This window comes from Podarcis cretensis (genome assembly GCF_951804945.1).
Source record: "Podarcis cretensis genome assembly, chromosome: 1".
Lineage (NCBI taxonomy): Eukaryota > Metazoa > Chordata > Lepidosauria > Squamata > Lacertidae > Podarcis > Podarcis cretensis.
Genome location: NC_137170.1, coordinates 14,936,392 through 14,956,977, shown reverse-complemented (window position 1 = coordinate 14,956,977; position 20,586 = coordinate 14,936,392). Strand labels below are relative to the sequence as shown.

Here is a 20,586-nt window from a genome sequence, read left to right as displayed (position 1 = left end):
CCATCTTATCTGTTGCATTGGAAAGCTATTCTCATCTATTGGAGAAGCAGCTGCACTGCATGGTTGGGCTTCTGAACTTGTGCATGTGCCTGCCTGCCTCCAGGTTTCATTCTGGATTGCAGGATTGCTATGGCCCAGAGGCACCCAATGAAGTGCTGATTCCAAGGAATGGTGAAATGTGGGAGGCTAATCTGGGACCGCTTGGAAGAAGGCCAAGGGCCACAGATTGCCCACCTCTGTTATGTATGTTATATACAGTCATAAAAAGGTAAAGGGACCCCTGACCATTAGATCTAGTTGTGACTGACTCTGGGGTTGTGGCGCTCATCTCGCTTTATTGGCCGAGGGAGCCGGCGTACAGCTTCCCAGTCATGTGGCCAGCATGACTAAGCTGCTTCTGGCGAACCAGAGCAGTGCACGGAAACGCTGTTTACCTTCCCGCTGGAGCGGTACCTATTTATCTACTTGCACTTTGACGTACTTTCGAACTGCTAGGTTGGCAGGAGCAGGTACCGAGCAATGGGAGCTCACCCTGTCGTGGGGATTTGAACCGCTGACCTTCTGATCGGCAAATTCTAGGCTCTGTGGTTTAACCCACAGCGCCACCCGCGTCCCATATACAGTCTTACCTGGGGATAAATACGCTTCAGGATAAGTATTTTCAGGTTGTGCTCCATGGCAACCCGGAAGTAACGGAGCACGTTACTTCCGGGTTTCGCCGCTCGCGCATGCGCAGACAGTCAAAATGATGTCATGCGCGGAAGCGATGAACACTTACGTTCTGTTCAGGATGCAAATGGGGCTCCGGAACGGATCCCGTTCGCATCCCGAGGTACCACTGTATATGAATGTAAGCCGTCCCAGAGTGGCTGAGGAAACCCAGCCAGATGGGTGGGGTAATAATAATAATAATAATAATAATAATAATAATAATAATTGTCAGAGCTGCCTCCAGGTCCCAGCTCACAGAGGACCAACGCTAGGCTGTAGTTATGTACAAAAGTCTTTATTGAGATTCAGTTTCCATTTTAAAGCCGCAGCGTGCAGCTCTACGTCCCGACCTTAGACCGGCGAAGTCCCGTCTGAGTCTCCTCCCCTTCCACACCAGTTTAAGACTCTCGCTTTGCTCCACCTCTTTCTAAGTTCCTTTCTCCTCTGGGCCCTCCTGTCCGCTAGGGTCTCATCCTTCCTGGACTCCTCTGACGCTGACCCTGACGATTCTTGCCCCTCCTTCCGGCGGGCTTTAGGACCTGGTTCCCTATCCGGGCTACCTTCTGTGCCGCTCGCCTGTACCTTTGAACTTGGCGCGCGCGCCCAGCCTGCAACTTTCCTCTTGACCGTTAACTCGCTCTCCGATGGAGGCGTGGTCAACCCTGACTCATCTTCTCTCGCTTGTGGTGCATATGTGGGCTCTGACACCTGGAACTCCTCCCCCCCACTGCGCTCTGGTGGGGAAGCTGGTCCTGATTTCCAACTGCTGCTCTGGGAGTCCCCGCTGGCCCCTTGCTTCTGGGGTGTCCCCCTTGGGTCGCCCCTTGCCCTGCCCATCGGCGCCCCCTTCTGTGAATCTTCCGATTCGCTGGAGAGGCTCATGGAATCTCTCGGGCTGCTGTCATATTCTCCTACGCTGCCCTCTGATTGCTCCCCCTCGCTCTCCATCTCTTCTCCTCCCCGCGCTCCCACTGAGTCCCTGACAATAATAATAATAATAATAATAATAATCTGAAGCCTCTAGGTATAGGCAGACTGAGATCATTCAGATGGACTCTAAATGTATAGCACCATCTGGATCCTGTACATCATGGGAAAGATATCTTTGGTCTTACCCGTGCAATTTACATTATGTATTTCATCAGTTGGGAACAAAGCATATGTGTAGCAAGACAGCTGGAAACCGAACACTCGTCTGCTGCATCTATTGAAAACAAAAGTGCAGAGTTTCCGTCAGTTTGCCACTTCCTTCCCTACCTCCACCTTCTCAGAACTTGCACTTCTTGTAAGGAGGCAGTCCTTGAGATGTGAATCATTGAATGCTCTGTAATATATGTTCCCACTGAATTCATTTTGCATTAAAGAATGTACTGTACAATTTTCAGTCATTTCTAGATGTATCCCTGGATGTAACAAGTTAAGCCATGTTGTCAAATTTTCCCACTTTTTAATAGTGGAAAAACAAAAGCAAAATGTATTTTCTCTCTCCAATATTTTCCAGGTTATTTTCAGTTGCAAATAGTATGTACTGATCTCGGCTCTTGAAATTCTAGCACATGAATGTGCTCAAAATCACTGCTTATGGCAACTGTCCTAAATTATGCATGTAGCAAAATTCTGTGTGTGTTTTCCTGGAAGTCCTGCAAGGAAATCAATGGCATTCAATGTAGAGTATAAACATTCATTTGCCATTACACTGTTTTTCTTATCTGCATTTTTCATCAGAGATGACTCGATCTGTAATACATTAAGGAAATAGCTATTTTATCTGCAGTGGAACTGGATGTTTATGTGTCTTTGCCCAAGGGCTTATGTGTCAATCATTAATAAACAGTTTGCGTCTTGATCCAACTTTCATTTTCCATGTGGAAGTTAAGACTGCAGGTAGATTTTAGTTATTTCAGATTTGAAACACACATATTTCCCAGTTTACCATTCAGATTGTTTATTTCTGTTTACAGACAGTAACCTGTCCCCCACAAAAAGCTTGATACTTGCCTCTGGAGGCTTTCAAGCCGCTTTACCCTCCTTGTTTCCTTTCTAATATAGGCAGAGGATTGCAACAGCTGCGTGTGTCATGCTTATTGTGAGCACTGCCCTTAGCAAACACTTCAGATGTTAGTGAAATGTGGCAAAGTGGGTGAAGTTGGGTTTCCCTGCAAGCCCATCCCTTTTAGGGAGTGTTCTCTTAGAAACCTCTAACCTTGACTTTAGCTTCTGTCCTACATGAATACCTGCATCCTGGGCATATGGGCTACATATGTCTTATTTAAAAAAAATTTCCCCCCCAAACATAACATAAACAAAAGCAAATAAAAATAATATCAGCTCCATCTGGTACACAGGCTGAGACCCTACCTGCCCACAGACTGTCTCGCCAGAGTGGTGCATGCTCTCTGCAATGTGCTCTATGTGGGGCTACCTTTGAAGGTGACCCAGAAAGTACAACTAATCCAGAATGCAGCAGCTAGACTGGTGACTGGGAGCGGCCGCTGAGATCATATAACACCAGTCTTGAAAGACCTACACTGGCTCCCAGTACATTTCCGAGCACAATTCAAAGTGTTGGTGCTGATCTTTAAAGCCCTAAACAGCCTTGGCCCAGTATACCTGAAGGAGCGTCTCTACCTCCATCGTTCTGCCCAGACACTGAGATCCAGCACTGAGAGCCTTCTGGGGGTTCCCTCGCTGTGAGAAGCCAAAAGTTACAGGGAACCAGGCAGAGGGCCTTCTTGGTAGTGGCACCCGCCCTGTGGAACGCCTTCCTACCAGATGTCAAAGAGAAAAACAACTACCAAACTTTTAGAAGACATCTGAAGGCAGCCCTGTTTAGGGAAGCTTTTAATGTTTAATAGGTTATTGTATTTTAGTGTTTTATTGGAAGCCGCCCAGAATGGCTGGGGAAACCCAGCCAGATGGGTGTGGTATTAATAATAATAATAATAATAATAATAATAATAATAATAATTGCCAGCTGACATTAACAACAACATTAACAATATTCCATCCTAATTTAAACGTAATAGTGTAGGATTCACCTAATATGACCTGTCTTGCGGAAGCTCTGTGCAACAATATCTGCTTGTGAAATGGGGTCTTTGCATCCTGTGCACCCCAAAAATTGGCTCTTTTGGGGGTGTCAGGGGAACGCTTGAAGCCACAAATTAATATAGGCAGTCCATATCTAAATGATATCATGCTTATAAACCACTATTATAAACTGTGTTCAAACAGAAAAGGCAGCGTGTGGGAATGTTCAGGGATGCAGGAGAGCATATATTGTTTGATTACAGTGGTACCTCGGGTTAAGAACTTACCGGTAATTCGTTCTGGAGGTCTGTTCTTAACCTGAAGCACCACTTTAGCTAATGGGGCCTCCTGCTGCTGCTGCTCCTGCGCCGCCGCTGCACAATTTCTGTTATTATCCTGAAGCAAAGTTCTTAACCCGAGGTAATATTTCTGGGTTAGTGGAGTCTGTAACCTGAAACATATGTAACCTGAAGCATATGTAACCCGAGGTACCACTGTATATCCTTTCCAACTTGTGTTAACAAGTTCCACAGTTTAGCAGAGTAACATTCCCCTTTTTAAACTTACACAGCAGATGCGTTTGCTCTGGCTCGCTAAAGCCTCTATAATAAGTTTTGTTGGTAATTCCCCATTTAGTCCCTCATAAAGAGATAGACATGACACAGTCAGTAATAATAATAATAATAATAGTAATAATAATATATTTATACCCCGCCCATCTGGCTGGGTTTCCCCAGCCACTTTGGGCGGCTTTCAACAAAACGCTAAGATACAATAACCTATTAAACATTAAAAGCTTCCCTAAACAGGGAATCAGATGTCTTATAAAAGTTTGGTAGTTATTTTTCTCTTTGACATCTGGTGGGAGGGTGTTCCACAGGGTGGGTGCCACTACCAAGAAGGCCCTCTGCCTGGGTTCTCTGTAAGATGGCTTCTCGCAGTGAGGGAACCACCAGAAGGCCCTCGGTGCTGGACCTCAGTGTCTGGGCAGAACAATGGGGGTGGAGACGCTCCTTCAGGTATACTGGACCGAGGCTGTTTACGGCTTTAAAGATCAGCACCAACACTTTGAATTATGCTTGGTAACGTACTGGGAGCCAATTTTAAGACCAGTGTTATATGGTCTCGGTGGCCGCTCCCAGTCACCAGTCTAGCTGCCGCATTCTGGATTAGTTGTAGTTTCCGGGTCCCCTTCAAAGGTAGCCCCACATAGAGCGCATTGCAATAGTCCAAGCGAGAGATAACTTGAGCACGCACCACTCTTTTTATAAAAGTATAAAAAAGAATTTACTCACACATTCTGTTCACAATTGGATCCCAGAAGGCAGACTTAGCTTAGAAAAGTAATATACTCCTGGAAACTATCCTATAAGGAAACAGTCCCTTTGTCCTCTCTTGGCTGGAAGAGAGGACATCTTAGGCTAAGCAGATGTTGCTTCTTCGATGAATGTAGTCAGAGAGAGAGAGAGATGGCTGACCAGTCCTGCTCTTCTGTTACCTGGGCAGGTAAGGTCACACCCACCTCTAGTCACATGCAGAGGAAGTCTGTCCCAGACAGGAGAAACAGGAAGTTCTGATTGGCTGGTCCAGAGATCCCCTTTTATGTCTGCTCTAGGGAAGTTGTACTTGACTGCTCTTGAGTTTCACATCCCACACAGTGAGCTCGTAAGACCATTTAGTAGTAGTAGATGGTGGGTGTTTGTCCTTCCAGCCTTGGAGTATATGTCTTTTTGCCACCATAAGGGATGGCAGATGAACAACTTAAGATATAATTTAAGAGTGTATGAACATGATCTGGGTCTAATTTTTGGTGCACAAATTTGTATACAAGTTTTAACCTTATGCAATTAGCACGACATTTCGAGGAACTAGCCTTTATGGTGTCTTGAGATTGCTGCTATTTTTTGTCATCTTGTTATTTATTATTCAATCTTTTTAAGTTGTATAAAATAAAATAAATAAAAATTGCAGGCATTTATCCAGAGGTTTTGGGTTTTTTTTTTTGCTGCTGCCATGCTCTTATTATTTTATGCCATTTATTTAATATTTGTATATGTGTAGGCTGTTTCATACATTTAAAAAAAATAATTTTTATTGAATGGTTTTATGTTACAAAAAACAATACAGCCATACTACCACTAAATATAATTGAGAAATAAAATTTACATACATAAATAATTAGTTTGTTATTTGTTATTTACCATCTTATTTCCTCCCAAACATTGCATACAACAACACACATATGTGCAGACACCCACACACCCACACCCGCATAGAAAATGATAATAATGAAAGTAAATATTTTTTCTCCCTTTATCTTCCAAAATCTTTTCTTCAACCTTGACTTCCTGCCAAGTCCCTTTGCATATGTTTTATCTTACATTCGGATGTACACAAAACAATAAACCTTTCTATATAATTTTTCTAATACATTCTGAAAACATAATAAATCCTTAATTGTAGTCCACCTCCTTTTAGTTCCTTTATCACTCGAATGCTAGCACGGAGTCAAAACTATTATTGTATTTTTGAACATATTTTTTTATAAATATCCCATTTTTCCGCTAATTTTTGCTTTGAGTTTCCTCTGAGTTTACTAGTCAGTTGAGCTGTCTCCACCAATTCCTGTAATTTGATTTGCCAATCTGTTATTTTTGGAGCCTCGTGATCTTTCCATCCCTTGGCCACAAGTATACGAGCTGCTGCGGTTGCATACAAAAATACCTCTCTTAGATTTTTTGGGATCTCTTTATCTAAAATACTTAATAGAAATGCCTCCGGTTTTTTAGTAAAAGTTATCCCCATCATCTTTTTTAATTCATCGTATATTTTCCCACCCAAAAATAGTTTCATACATGTTTTGGAGAGGTGGTGTAAAATGCCATTAAATAAATAAGAAAGCAAATAAATAAATAAATAAATAAATATCAGAAGCCTATGGTGTATTTGTAGAATTTAAACTGGTTTTCTTATATACCTTGAGCAGGTGATAAGGAGGTTCAACTGTCAGGTAAGAAATTAACGAACATTTTGTTTTATTCACATTTTTCTTTTCTTCCTCCTGTTTTTTCAGGCCTTGCTCCTGAAGCCAACATGCTAGCAGGGGCCCTGAAGAAGATCCCCATTCTTCACGATGCAGCATATGCCGAGGAAACTAATCTGTATTCCCGCCTTCACCTTGGAGATGACACCTTGGTGCTTCCGTGAGTATTAGGGAAAGAAGAGTTTCCTTAGTATTCTGAATCTTTCTGTGTAGTAGCATGTGCTTTTAGCTTTTTACCTGATTGTTAGGGCTTTGTATAAGCCGCAGAAGTATAAGTATAATTTGTATAAGCACAGAAGTAGCATAGGATGTGACATGCGTCAGAAATCAGATTCCTGAACACCTCAGATTTCATTTCTTTTCAAGGCAAATTTCAAACCCTCATGGTTGGAGATACGTTTGAAACTGTTTGGGTGATGAAATCTAAGAAGCCAGTGGGTTGACTGAGGCTCATGCACACTTTTACTTGGTCCATATTTTGATTGTGCTGTGTACTGATTATTTCTCCTGGATCCGAGAGCTTTTCTCATTAATCTGCAGCTGTGGCTTGCAAAAATCCGATCTTACTCGCTGCATTGGATCATATCAGACACTCAGAAAATTCAAAGAAAGTTTGCTAACCAACCTTCAGTTCAGCAGGTAACTTTCTCTAACGGACAGCAGGTTTGCTGTTCATTAGAGAAGTACCTTGGGAATTTGATTATCTTTTTTATAACAGCATACCACTGAGAGGAGTAGTAATTAATACAATTACAGTGGTACCTCGGGTTAAGTACTTAATTCATTCTGGAGGTCCGTTCTTAACCTGAAACTGTTCTTAATCTGAAGCACCACTTTAGCTAATGGGGCCTCCTGCTACCACTGCGCCGCCAGAGTACAATTTTTGTTCTCATCCTGAAGCAAAGTTCTTAACCCGAGGTAATATTTCTGGGTTAGCGGAGTCTCTAACCTGAAGCGTATGTAACCTGAAGCGTTTGTAACCCAAGGTACCACTGTATTTACAAAAAAAAGGGGGGGAGTGGTTGGCAGATTGTGTTAGAAGCGGTATTCCTTTTTCTGTCTTACTCATGAAGAAATACTTCTTCTAAGATGGTACCTGCTGTATTGTGTGTATATCATCTTGAACAAAGGTTACTTTTGGTTTTAGAACTCTTATTTTTTTTTACATGCATAAGAACAAAAGAAGGTCCATGTAACTGGATGCAGATTTAAATGTCCAATATTTCAACTGGCTAAGATTTCTTCAACAGAATAGCAGATAAGATAGGAAGAGAAGTTTATGAAGTTCAATTTGTGTCACAGAGTGAACTTTCTCAGATAGCAACAATATCCCCTTATAGGCTTTCTTACCATGCACAGCCCAGTGTTCAGGTCTCCAGTGGAAAAGGGGCTGCAACTAAAATAGTTCATTGCATAAAAAGTTTTTTTTTCTTTGACAGCATTTCTAGACAAAATAAAAGAATTATCTACACCATCCTGGAACTTTCTCCACTGCTTGATTCTTCAAACATGACTCCAGCTGAATGGGACAAGATTGGCAGTCTCCTTGAGGTATTCTGAATTACTCTTGTAATGCTGTTGGTCACAGAAAAAATATTGAGCCATAGCCAACTAAATAGATTTTGTGAGCAGAACAACTTTCGCTTTCGTAACGGGTCTTCTCTCCTCCGCTCCTCTGGGTGCATCCCACATCATCTCCAGATCTGATCCAAAGGGTTTGGAGAACCCTCAGAACATATCTAGGGGAGCACATGGGGAGAGCGGGAGGGGAGTCACATGCCATATGCAGAAGTCCTCATGTAGGGAGTTACTTAGCACTACTTTGGAAACAACCATTGTCTTTCACATTGTGATCCCAACAGCCTAGAATAGTTTACATGCTGACAAAAAGAAACCACTTTCAGTATCCATAGGGTAACTGGCAGGATGTTTCAGCACATGCTGTTCTTTACCAATCTTCATCGCTGACCAGCACATGAATGTTTTTTTTAATATTCACAATAACATGCTGTTTCCATTTCACCCCTCTTTAAAAATACATGCATACCTTTCAAGCTTATTGCAACATAAGATTTGCTCCTCAAGGGATGACTTTCTGAAGCAATGTCATGACCACGTTGCTAGAGCAACAGCAACAGTCCCTACATAATCCAGAGTTTTGGTTTTACCCAAAGTTTCCAGGATTAATCTGTAAACAGGATCTAACTGCTCACAGGATTGTCCATGGAAAAGCCTGATGTAACTTTAATGCAATCACTTTTCTTTTGCATAGTTCTAGTTTGTGTTTCTTGCAACACATCACCGTTTTTTATCTTGCCATTTCAACTTCCAGTTAAAATCCGTTTGACCACAAGGTGGAGGCATAATGCAGCTTTGAGCACTGCAAGGTTTATGCATGGCAATGCCAGTTAGACTTTTCTGGAGCACAAAACGTTTCGGTCTTGAGTTATTGAGGAACATAATTGATTTTTTTAAGCACTTCAGTGGGATGAGAAATGGAGGACTCATAGCTCATTGGTAAAGCACATGCTTCCCATGCATAAAGTCCTAGGTACAGATAGGTAGCCGTGTTGGTCTGCCATAGTCAAAACAAAATAAAAAAATTCCTTCCAGTAGCACCTTAGAGACCAACTAAGTTAGTTCTTGGTATGAGCTTTCGTGTGCATGCACACTTCTTCAGATACACTGAAGTCCTAGGGTTCAGTTCCTGACATCTCTTATCAAAGGACCTGTAGCGAGCAAAACAGCTTTATGCTGAAGACCTTCAAGGGTTGCTGTTTGTTGGAGTAGGCAGTATTGGGTGAGATGCATCTAGTGGTCTGACTCAGTGGTATATGGCAGCTCTCTATATACAGAAGTATTGACTTGCGTTGCATTTTTGTGATTATGCCTAAAAGCTCTGCGATGAGTGGGCAGTTTTGGGCTAGATAAGCCATGTACCTGATTAAGGCAACTTCATATATTCTTCATAAGTTTGGGGAAAGCCGCCCTGGAATTTTCGACCTGCCAAATCGGGGAAAGCTAACATGATGTCTTCCAGATATTACTGCACCACAACTGTCCTCCGCCCTAGCAAGCATGGCTTATGGTCAGGGACAATGGTCACGAATGATGAGAGCCGTAGTGCAGTAACATCTGGAGGGCATTACGTTTGCTGTTACATTAACAGAGGACTTTCAAATAAACTGCACCCAATGTCTATACATTTCATAATAATAATAATTTATTATTTGTACCCCGCCCATCTGGCTGGGTTTCCCCAGCCACTCTGGGCGCCTTCCATAGATACCAAAAATACACTAAAATGTCACACATTAAAAACTTCCCTGAACAGGGCTTCCTTAAGATGTCTTCTGAATGTCAGGTAGTTGTTTATCTCTTTGACATCTGAAGGGAGGGCGTTCCACAGGGTGGGCGCCACTACCAAGAAGGCCCTCTGTCTGGTTCCCTGTAACCTCACTTCTCGCAATGAGGGAACCACCAGAAGGCCCTCGGCGCTGGATCTCAGTGTCCGGGCTGAATGATGGGGGTGGAGACGATCCTTCAGGTATACAGGACCGAGGCCGTTTATATAAGAATGAATATACAGTGGTACCTCGGTTTATGAACTTAATCCATTCCAGAAGTCTGTTCTTAAAACAAAACCACTCTTAAACCGAGGCGCACTTTCCCTAATGAGGCCTCCTGCCACTGGAGCCCTTCTGCTTTTTGGATTCTGTTCTTAGACCGAGGTAAAGTTCTCAAACCATATATATTAAAAAAATATTTTAAAATTTGTCCAGTAGCACCTTAGAGACCAACTAAGTTTGTTCTGGGTATAAGCTTTCATGTGCATGCACACTTCAGATACACTGAAACAGAAGTCACCAGACCCATATATATAGTGGGAGGGTGGGGTGGGGTTTTTCTCAGGAGGGTAGTAGGAGATGGGTGATTGACTAAATGGTATGGTAAACCTGTTGAGGACTGTTAACGACTGCAATTAGTCCTAAGGAAAAAGCAAGGGATAGTATGCAGATGATTAGCATATGTAATGAGACAGGAATCCAATATCTCTATTAAGACAAGGTCTCTCCATAGTTTTCAGTTTAGTGATAAGTTGTAATTCAGCAACTTCTCTTTCAAGTCTATTTCTGAAATTCTTTTGTAATAAGACAGCTGCTTTGAGGTCCTGTATTGAATGTCCTGGGAGGTGGAAGTATTCTCCTACTGGCTTCTCTGTCTTGTGATTCCTGATGTCAGATTTATGACCATTCTCAAACCAAGACACTATTTCCGCTTTTGTGGAGTTTGTAAACCAAATCGTTCTTACAGTGGACTGTTCTTAAACGGAGGTACCACTGTATACAGCTCCATGCCATCTTTTGGACAGAAGAGGGCAGCCTTACATTAGTGATTTTCCTCTCTTGAAATTGGATGCTAGGGCTTCCTCATATGTACTATTACAATGGCCCCAGTTTGCTTAATCTGTTCCCGTAAATGGTATAATCCCTAACTAAAAGAGGCGACAAAGAAATCAGACCATATGACTCATTTGCATATGTTAACATTCCTGTTTTAAAGCAACTGCTAAGCTTTTCTTAATTAGCAGTCTTCCTCTGGTTAAGGACACATCATTAATATGTATACACTGAAGAACAGGTCTTTGAATTTTCTCATAATTAGCTACTGAAAGAACTTCATTTTCTGTTGGCTGTATTCTTTAACAATTAATTATGTTCAAGTCAGAGCTTCTCTGGAAGGAAACATTCAAATGCGAGATAGGAATAAACAAATAAATATGGCTCCATTGGTACAGTGTTTTGTTTTGTTTTGTTTTGTTTGTTGTTAGGCACACAGCCTGCCTCCTCGGTAATATAAGACAGTGTGGTGTAGTGCTTAGATTGTTGGACTAGGACCTGTGAGACCATGAAGCTCACTGGGGCCAGTCACTGTCTCCCAGCCTAACCTACCTTGCAAGGTTGTTGTGAGAATGAAATGGGGAGGACAGAATTACGGATGGGATTCTACTAATGAGTCCCAGCAGTGGAAACCCAGCACAAGGCATTCTGCTTGAGCAATGGGACTTCTTTCTACCCTGTGCTTCCAGAAATTGGCTCAGGAGGGGTCCAAGATAACCCCCAAAACAGCATGTGGAGGGAAGAGAGGGGTGATTGTTCCATCTGGCAAACAGAAATGCTTGCCCTGATGGAACAGATTATCTTAGTGCGATGTTGAATCCCTCCCTAGGCACGTCACCTTGAGTATCTCCGAGGAGAGGTGGTATATATACATAAATCTTAATAAGTCTCATTTGTTCTTCTGGCTAAATATACACTTAAAAAACCAAACCAAAATTGTCTCACAATGGCAGTGTTTGTATGTCACAACAAACGATGGTTTATCATGATGAGAGGAAATTTATTTTTATACCACCTTTAAAGGTGATTTACAAAACATTTTATGTGCCAACACACATATAACGTACTTTTTTGTGTACAAGATGAGGCTATTTTATTTAAAAAAAAATGTTAAAAAATGGGGGTCGTCTTATACACGGATAGTGTGTGTGTGGGGAGTGGGATTGGTTGCTGCCGCGAGCCAGAGATTGTCAGCGGCTATTGTGCGTCTTATTGGTGGCTGCAGCAAGGGCTGGTGTTGATTGGCTGTCGCTGCGGCAATTGGACAGGTGATTGGTGAGGGGACAGATGATAGGTGAGGGGAGAGACGATAGGTGGCTTTTGCTACGCGTGTGAGTGGCAAAGTGGTAGGTTAGGCAGATCAGCGTTTTTTGGCAATGCCCCCTAAAAAAGCTCAGCAACTCTGGCCAATCTCCCCCCATTTTCTTAATTTGGAGTCCCTCAAAATAGGGGGCGTTTTATACACGGGGGCATCTGATACACGAAAAAAACAGTATATACACTTATACAATAATATTAAAACAGCATTCCAAATAAAAATTAAAATATAAGTAATAGTTGTTCCCCCTGCCTCCGCTGTATGTTGCTTCAATATTTGAATGCTGGCCACTAGAATGCATTTGGTCATTTGAAAATTATTTAACAGCATGTTAGAGGAAAATAGTACTGTACTGAAAAATCAGCTTATTTGGTGTAGTTTCTTCCCCTTTAAAAATTCATGTTGTTTGACTCTCCCCAGACTATCATTCCTGACCGTTTTTATAATTTATCTTCTTAATGTGAGAAATTTGTTCTCTATCAACAGATATACTATGAAAAGTATGATGGCTTTGTGATCCTTCACGGCACAGACACAATGGCCTATACAGCCTCAGCATTGTCTTTCATGTGTGAGAACCTGGGTAAAACCATTGTTCTGACGGGATCTCAGGTAAGCTGCTTCCTTGAAAACTGAGCAGGGTGGGCTCTGTCTTGTGTCAAAGTTAAGCTGACATGTACAAGGTGGGTGTCTCATTCTTACACATAGCAGCCTTGGGAGGTATGTGCTTAATGTGTCTTATTTCACAGATAGGGGACACAAGGCTGTTCCACTGGGGGAAATGGGGCATGGCCCCAACAAACTCATTCTGCCCTCAGTCAGCCCCCACCTGCCTGCCTCCTTCCCTACAACCAGTCCAGGGCACTGGCTGTCAGCTTCCTCGTTCACGGTCTCAGTGTTGCCTTTGTAGAACACAGAGGAGGATGGGGAGAAAACTGGAATTACTTAGGTTAGCCAGTCATTAGCACTGGCTCCAGGTCCACTGGACATAATCCACCGCTGTCCTACCCTAAAACCACTAGTGTCTGGAGTGTCTGGAGGTGGTTGAAGGATGGATGGCGGCTAACAGATTAAGGTTGAATCCTGACAAGACAGAAGTACTGTTTTTGGGGGACAGGAGACGGGCAGGTGTGGAGGACTCCCAGGGCCTGAATGGGGTAACTGTGCCCCTGAAGGACCAGGTGCGCAGCCTGGGAGTCATTCTGGACTCACAGCTGTCCATTGGAGGCGCAGGTCAATTCTGTGTCCAGGGCAGCTGTTTATCAGCTCCATCTTGTATGCAGGCTGAGACCCTACCTGCCCGCAGACTGTTTCACCAGAGTGGTGCATGCTCTAGTTATTTCTCGCTTGGACTACTGCAATGCACTCTACGTGGGGCTACCTTTGAAGGTGACACGGAAACTACAACTAATCCAGAATGCGGCAGCTAGACTGGTGACTGGGAGCGGCCGCTGAGACCATATAACACCGGTCCTGAGAGAACTACACTGGCTCCCAGTACGTTTCTGAGCACAATTCAAAGTGTTGGTGCTGACCTTTAAAGCCCTAAATGGCCTTGGTCCATTATACCTGAAGGAGCGTCTCCACCTCCATCGTTCTACCCACACACTGAGGTCCAGCGCCGAGGGCCTTCTGGCAGTTCCCTTACTGCGAGAAGCCAAGTTACAGGGAACCCGGCAGAGGGCCTTCTTGGTAGTGGCACCCGCCCTGTGGAACGTCCTCCCACCAGATGTCAAAGAGAAAAATAACTATCAAACTTTTAGAAGACATCTTCAGGCAGCCCTGTTTAGGGAAGCTTTTAATGTTTAATAGGATATTGTATTTTAGTGTTTTATTGGAAGCCACCCAGATGGGCGGGGTATAAATAATAAATTATTATTATTATTATTATTGCTACTATTACTATTATTATTATATAGTAGCCTTGCTTTGGGGGGGTGGGGAAAGAGAAATACTGTATAGATAGCCAGCGTCTTTCCTTCAGTGGGGCTAATAGCAGTTTTGGAGGGGGTGATTTTGGGTGGGGAAATGGGGTGTTGAAGGGAACAATTAGGCTCCTCTTCCATCAGCATTAGTGGTGTGGTGACATTAGCAGTCTACTGTGCAGTGTTTTGAAGTACAGTAAAGGAGGGGAAACCAAAGCAAAGGAAGGTCTGATTATAGATCTCTCTTGCCACTGGCAGTTTTGCCCTTAGTCACCTGCCAAAGGAGAATCCGCGGTTGTCCCAGGATAATGGGCTGCCGGTGAACCAGCCCCATCGGGCCAGCTGGCTGCCACATTTTGCACTAGCTGAGGTTTCCAAATAATATTCAAGGCTGTAGGTTGTCTACTGGGGGAGGGAGGGTGTGTCGTAATTGGCAAGTGATATTTTTTCCAGGTTGAAATCTCCACTCTCCCTCCTCTCCCTGCCAGCATAAAGAATATGCAAAATTAAAGGATAACTTTATGAGGGTTGGGGAGAATGTATTTTAAATTCAACTGGAGAAATTCCACCATCTGCCATAGTTTAGAATGATGGAGAAATATGTCCACGTTCCAATAAATCATCTGATAAGAGAACGTTGCATTAATTATTCATGGATTTACACTTGCTTGTATTACATATCCAGAGTCTCCTCCAGCCCCCTATCTTGCTGCTGCTGCTGCTGCTGCTGCTGCTGTGTGTGTGTTTTCAACAGCAGTCATTTCTTATTCTCTCTCTTTCTTTCTAGGTACCCATATACGAACTGAGAAATGATGGTAGAGCCAATCTGCTGGGGTCACTGCTCTTCGCTGGACAATTTGTAATCCCTGAGGTCCGGTCACCTTCTTGCTGCTAGCCTTACCTCTACTTGTCCTGCATGCCTCTCTATCCTTAATGATTATCACCCCAGTCCTTTCACTGACATTTCAGATTTTGCAGAAATTCAGATATTGCAGTCAGTGTACAAACTGAAAGAGAAGTGTAATTTTCAGTTTATCTTCTTGATAGGGGAACTTTATAAAACAACAACAAATGGTATTTGAGGTTATAAAACCATACATTCCGAAACATAAAATAATACCTCCTTTAATTTAGGATACTAAAGATAGGGTTTTTTTTTTGGCACAACCCAGAATGCCCCTTTTATAGTAACACATTCTCTTCTTTACAAATTCTATTTTGTACATGTACCATTCCATTAACTTGAAATTAGCAGGGGCCCAACTGATTTTTAAAAAAATGATTATATACCTCACAATTTTTTTAAAAAGAAAATAGCATCCCATTTTGATTTGACATCAGTTATTAAATAAATATTGCTTACTAATTCCCCCCCCAAAAAAAAACATTAGTAATATAGAGCACCACCATCACAGAAGCATAAAATCAGCAGCAACCAACTTGATATAGGAAAGTGTTGCTTAGGGGAAAGTGCTTTTTCATTGGAGTGTGTGTGTGTTAAGCTGGATGCCCCCAGTGGTACAAACTGCAAGGGGGCCTACGCTCCTGTCTGCCTCTCCAGAAATAATACGTGCTTTCCCAACCATTCTAAAGCTTCTGAAGCTATTTATATACCCACAGAGTACTCAAGAGCAGCGCACGTCTTATGGTAAGAGTCCCTTTCAACCCTCACTTTTTAACATCCTAGTCACTGGGTCTCAACTTGAGAGGTTCTTGGCAATCCGTGAGAGCTGCCAAACCTGCTCTTGGATGGAAATGCCACAAGCTGTTAGCTTATATTTAGTTCCAATCGTCTAAAACCCCAAACACTTAAGTGACAAGAGGTGGCACTTTTTGAAAGCACAAGAGATATAAACCTCTCCTACATAATTTTCATTGTATTTATAACTCTCTCCTAAGTTATTCTCATTATATTTAAAGAAAGAGTCAGGCATTTTTTTTAAAAAAAATATCTGTTGGATCTTTTAATTACAAGGTTTGTATACTGACATGTTCCTTTTCTCGTCCTTGTAGGTGTGCCTGTACTTTCATAATAAACTGTACAGGGGAAACCGGGTTACTAAGGTGGATGCAGAGAGCTTCAATGCCTTTTCCTCACCTAACCTGCCTTCACTTGCAACTGCTGAGGTGGATATTATAAGTAAGCCATGCTGTGATTTCAGTCCTTCCAGCTGTATAATTATGCCATCTGTAACCCTTTCCTGACCTGTTGCAGTACTAGGTCAAGACTTTTAAGCATCTTCATACATGCGGCCATTTTTGTTCATGGACTCTGGCCACACCATTGCTTGTATACTTTAATGATAGGTTCCGTACCACTTCTGCTTTGGATACTATCACACAAAATCATGTGGAGTCATGTTGCTGTTTTTCTGGATCAGCTTGATTCTGGCCAGCTTTATTTCTGAGGATTTTAGCTTTATTTTTTAAAACCTAAAGCGTTTGACAACTTGGAACCAATTTACCCAAGGGACTGCCATGCCCCAAATATCTCTACCTGGCACCTGTGCTGCTCAGATGCTGAGAGTAATACATGCCCCATAGGTGCACTTAGTTTGTACTAGAAACCAGGGTTTTGGTGATGCGTCTCCAGCCCTCTGGAACAATTACTAGCTGAAATTAAGCAGGACTCCAGCATTGTGATGTTTAGGTGCCTACTGAAGACATTTTCGTTTAAGAAGACTTTCCTAGAGGTTTTCCCTTCATCTGTAGAAATTGTTTTATTGTTTTTAGACTTTGTAGGAACGGTTTTATTTTTATTTTAGAATTTCTATGTTTTGAATTTTATTGAATTTTTAACATGCACATTGCTTTGATGACTTCAGGCTGATACATGGTGTACAAATTTGTGTGACGAATGAATGAATGAATGTTAAAAAAGAAAACAAGTTTGTAGCCCTCGAACTCTCTGCAGTGGGCTTAGGGGATAGCATTTTATTTGTATCTCTTTGTTACTACCCTTTTTATTTCTCCTCTCTGTTATCCACACTTCTTTACTGCCACAAAATTCCGACTTCTGCAAAACTGTCAATATTTTTTTAAAAAAAACATATTTCAAGTTCAGGCTTAAAATATGGCATTTGAGCTCACTTAGACAAAATAAGTAAATCTGAATAATAATGTGGGTGGGTGTGGGGTAGGTTATTACAAGCTCTATTTCTGTTGGAACTGAATTTAGTCAGGGATTAGTGCAAAGAATGAATGGCCCTGGGTAGAAAATTGCTGCCCCAGGTGACAAGGTAAATGTTGTTTCAGGAGAAGTTATCAAGCACAAATACTTTTGTGCTGTGATCCTCCTGGGAGAGTTGTTGCTGAACTAGGCATGCTACATACATACACTTGTTTCCAGAAGTCTAACTTTCTGTTCCCACAGTCAGTCTAGGATGGAAGGTGCCAGACAGACAGATAGGTAAGGGTGGTGTTGTTTCACTTCCAGCAATTATATGATGAAGAGGAAGCGGAGATGTACAATGAGGCCAGTATTGCAGACTGTGAAGACTGCTGGGTAAAAACAAATAGGAATATGTTGTTGGGATTTATGGAGGTGAGTTCTACTCAGTCTGTCAGCGTCTGGCTGAATGATGGGTAAGGGCTGTAGCTCAGTGCTAGGGTATCTGCTTCCCATGCAGAAGGTCCCAGGTTAAATCCCAGGTGCAGCTGGGATAGAGCCTAGCTGGAAACCCTGGACAGCTGCTGCCAGTCAGTGTAGAATTCTGCCTTACAGTTAGTGGAACTGCCTGATCAGCATCATTTGTCACAGAGCCCAGCCTCCACTGAGCAGACTAGTACTGGGCTGCATCACATTTGTGCAAGGCCTTCTGCTGGAAAATGGATTTTCCTTCCTTTTTCCTGCACTCCCCTCCAAATCTGCTCTAGAGGGTTGGGGGAATGCCCAGAACAAATTTCTTTTTTTGGGGGAGTGGGGGAGCACAAGAGGAGAAGAGGGAAGGGAAGTTCCAGTGCATAAGCAGAAATCTTTGCATGGATTCAACGTTTTGTTGGATACAACCCACTATATTTAAATGTTATTTTGATTCATAATATATGAGTGGTTTTTCTTTAAAAATGGACTCTTGCAGAATTCTTTACTGGCTTCATGGAATTAATCCTCACTCTATAAAGACTGGCCACTGGTATCCCACTAGTTTTAACTCAGTGAAAGGCCACATGTTTCACATGCAGAAGGTCACAAGTTCAGTCCCTGCTATCTTCAGTGGAAAGGATCAGAGAGCAAGGTGCATGAAAGGCCCTTGCTTAAGAACTGACTGGGAGGACCAGTCATCTGACTCTGTTTAAAGCAGCTTCCAACACTCCTGTTTTCAGGGTTGCTATATTTCAAAAACCAGGACATCAATTCTGCCTTTTAAATCCCGGTTTTATCCAGGAAAATATGGGTGTATGGCAGCTGTGCTGTTCCTGTTTCACTGAGAGGGAACTAAGGCTGAGAGAGAGTGAGGAACAAGACCCAAAGAATAAGAGCAAGTTAGTGAACTCTGGCCTAGAAGCCCTGCCTCTAGCTCTAGGATTCTGTGTAAGGAGGGACCAAAGCTATCACTGTGATTATCTGGCAATGCTAAGTTTTATTTTCCACATGACATCAAACCTGGGTTTGCCATTGGAATTCCATTTCAATGATAACACATGTTCCTTTCAATTGCAACGTTAACTTTTAAAAGTATACATAAAGCAACTTAGGGCCACACTTAAAAAATGTGTGAAGTGGTCCTAAGCAAGCCATGCATTTCCAGAAAGATCAAACCACTTTGGTATGTTTAGGTAAAGGTAAAGGGACCCCTGACCATTAGGTCCAGTCGTGACCAACGCTGGGGTTGCAGTGCTCATCTCACTTTATTGGCCGAGGGAGCCGGCGTACAGCTTCTGGGTCATGTGGCCAGCATGACTAAGCCGCTTCTGGCGAATCAGAGCAGTGCACGGAAATGCTGTTTACCTTCCCACTGGAGCAATACCTATTTATCTACTTGCATTTTGACGTGCTTTCGAACTGCTAGGTTGGCAGGAGCTGGGACCGAGCAACGGGAGCTCACCCCGTCGTGGGGATTCGAACCGCCGACCTTCTGATCGGCAAGTCCTAGGCTCTGTGGTTTAACCCACAGCGCCACCTGCATCCCTTCTTGGTATGTTTAGATGAAGGCTATTTCCATTACTACCCTACTCGCTATAAATGCAGGCATGTTTATTCTTGTCATGAATATCTAGGTGGCATAGTTTTCCATATCTCTCTTTTACAAAAATTGAATCAATTATCTTGCAGAAAATTAGTGCCATGAGAAGAGGGCTGTGTGTGTATGTGTGTGCCTGAACTGTGCCTTGCTTTGCTTCAAGAGCATCCACCCATAGGCTCTTTGTGATTCTCCACCTCTTGGCCACCTCCCTGTATTCAAAATGAATACTTCACAAACCTATGTAATGGGGTCTGGCTTACTTTTCGCCTAGAAAAGAAGAGGTGAGAAGAAAGCCTCTGTCTGGAGGTCAGAACTCATTGAAAGTTGCATTTCTGGTTTGATTTCATAACACTGAATTCAGGCACCCCCCTCACTCCTTAGGGAGGTGTCTCTTCTCAGAGCTACTGCACTCCGTGAAGTGAATGAGTTCAAACCTGTATTGTAGCGTGACTCCTGCATGTTGCCTAACCAGAGTCCTACTGCTCTCCATAACGTGCTTGGATTAGTTAAATCTCCCCTACTTTTCAACAGTGTTGTCTTTACTATGTGCAACAAAAAGAGTAGGGCTTGTTTGCAATATTCTGAGTGGCATTTCACATGCTAAATGGGTATATGGTATCTCTGACATCAACAGATAGGCTTGTTCTTACTGCTGATGGTTTTGAAACAACGAGCTTCCCTGGATAACAATAAGGCAATAAAGGCCATCAGCAGCCACTAGACATCATGGTTATGTTCTATCTTCACTTTCAGGGACATTGTACTTTTGAATACCATTTTCCTGGGAATCACAAGTGGGGAAAATGCAATCACATTCAGATATTGATTTTAGGCTTCCCATGGAGATCTGGTTGACCACTGTGAAAACAGGATGCTGGACTAGATGGGCCATTGGCCTCATCCAGGATGTGAGGGCGATCTGGCTGCGACATCTGTCACCCCTTTGATCGCCAGGGTTGGTTCGGCTGATCTGGCT

The 20,586-nt window shown here is 42.7% G+C and overlaps 1 protein-coding gene across 2 annotated transcripts in view; it reads left to right on the top strand.

Annotated features, from left to right (window-relative positions):
- ASPG (asparaginase) overlaps positions 1-20,586 on the top strand; it is a 58,268-nt gene that overhangs the window by 3,963 nt on the left and 33,719 nt on the right. For both annotated transcript variants that reach the window (XM_079995913.1, XM_079995914.1), the window contains exons 2-6: positions 6,815-6,944; positions 8,224-8,335; positions 12,989-13,114; positions 15,215-15,298; positions 16,441-16,567. In XM_079995913.1, the coding sequence (XP_079852039.1) occupies positions 6,815-6,944; positions 8,224-8,335; positions 12,989-13,114; positions 15,215-15,298; positions 16,441-16,567 (579 nt within the window). The remainder of the gene's footprint in view (positions 1-6,814; positions 6,945-8,223; positions 8,336-12,988; positions 13,115-15,214; positions 15,299-16,440; positions 16,568-20,586) is intronic.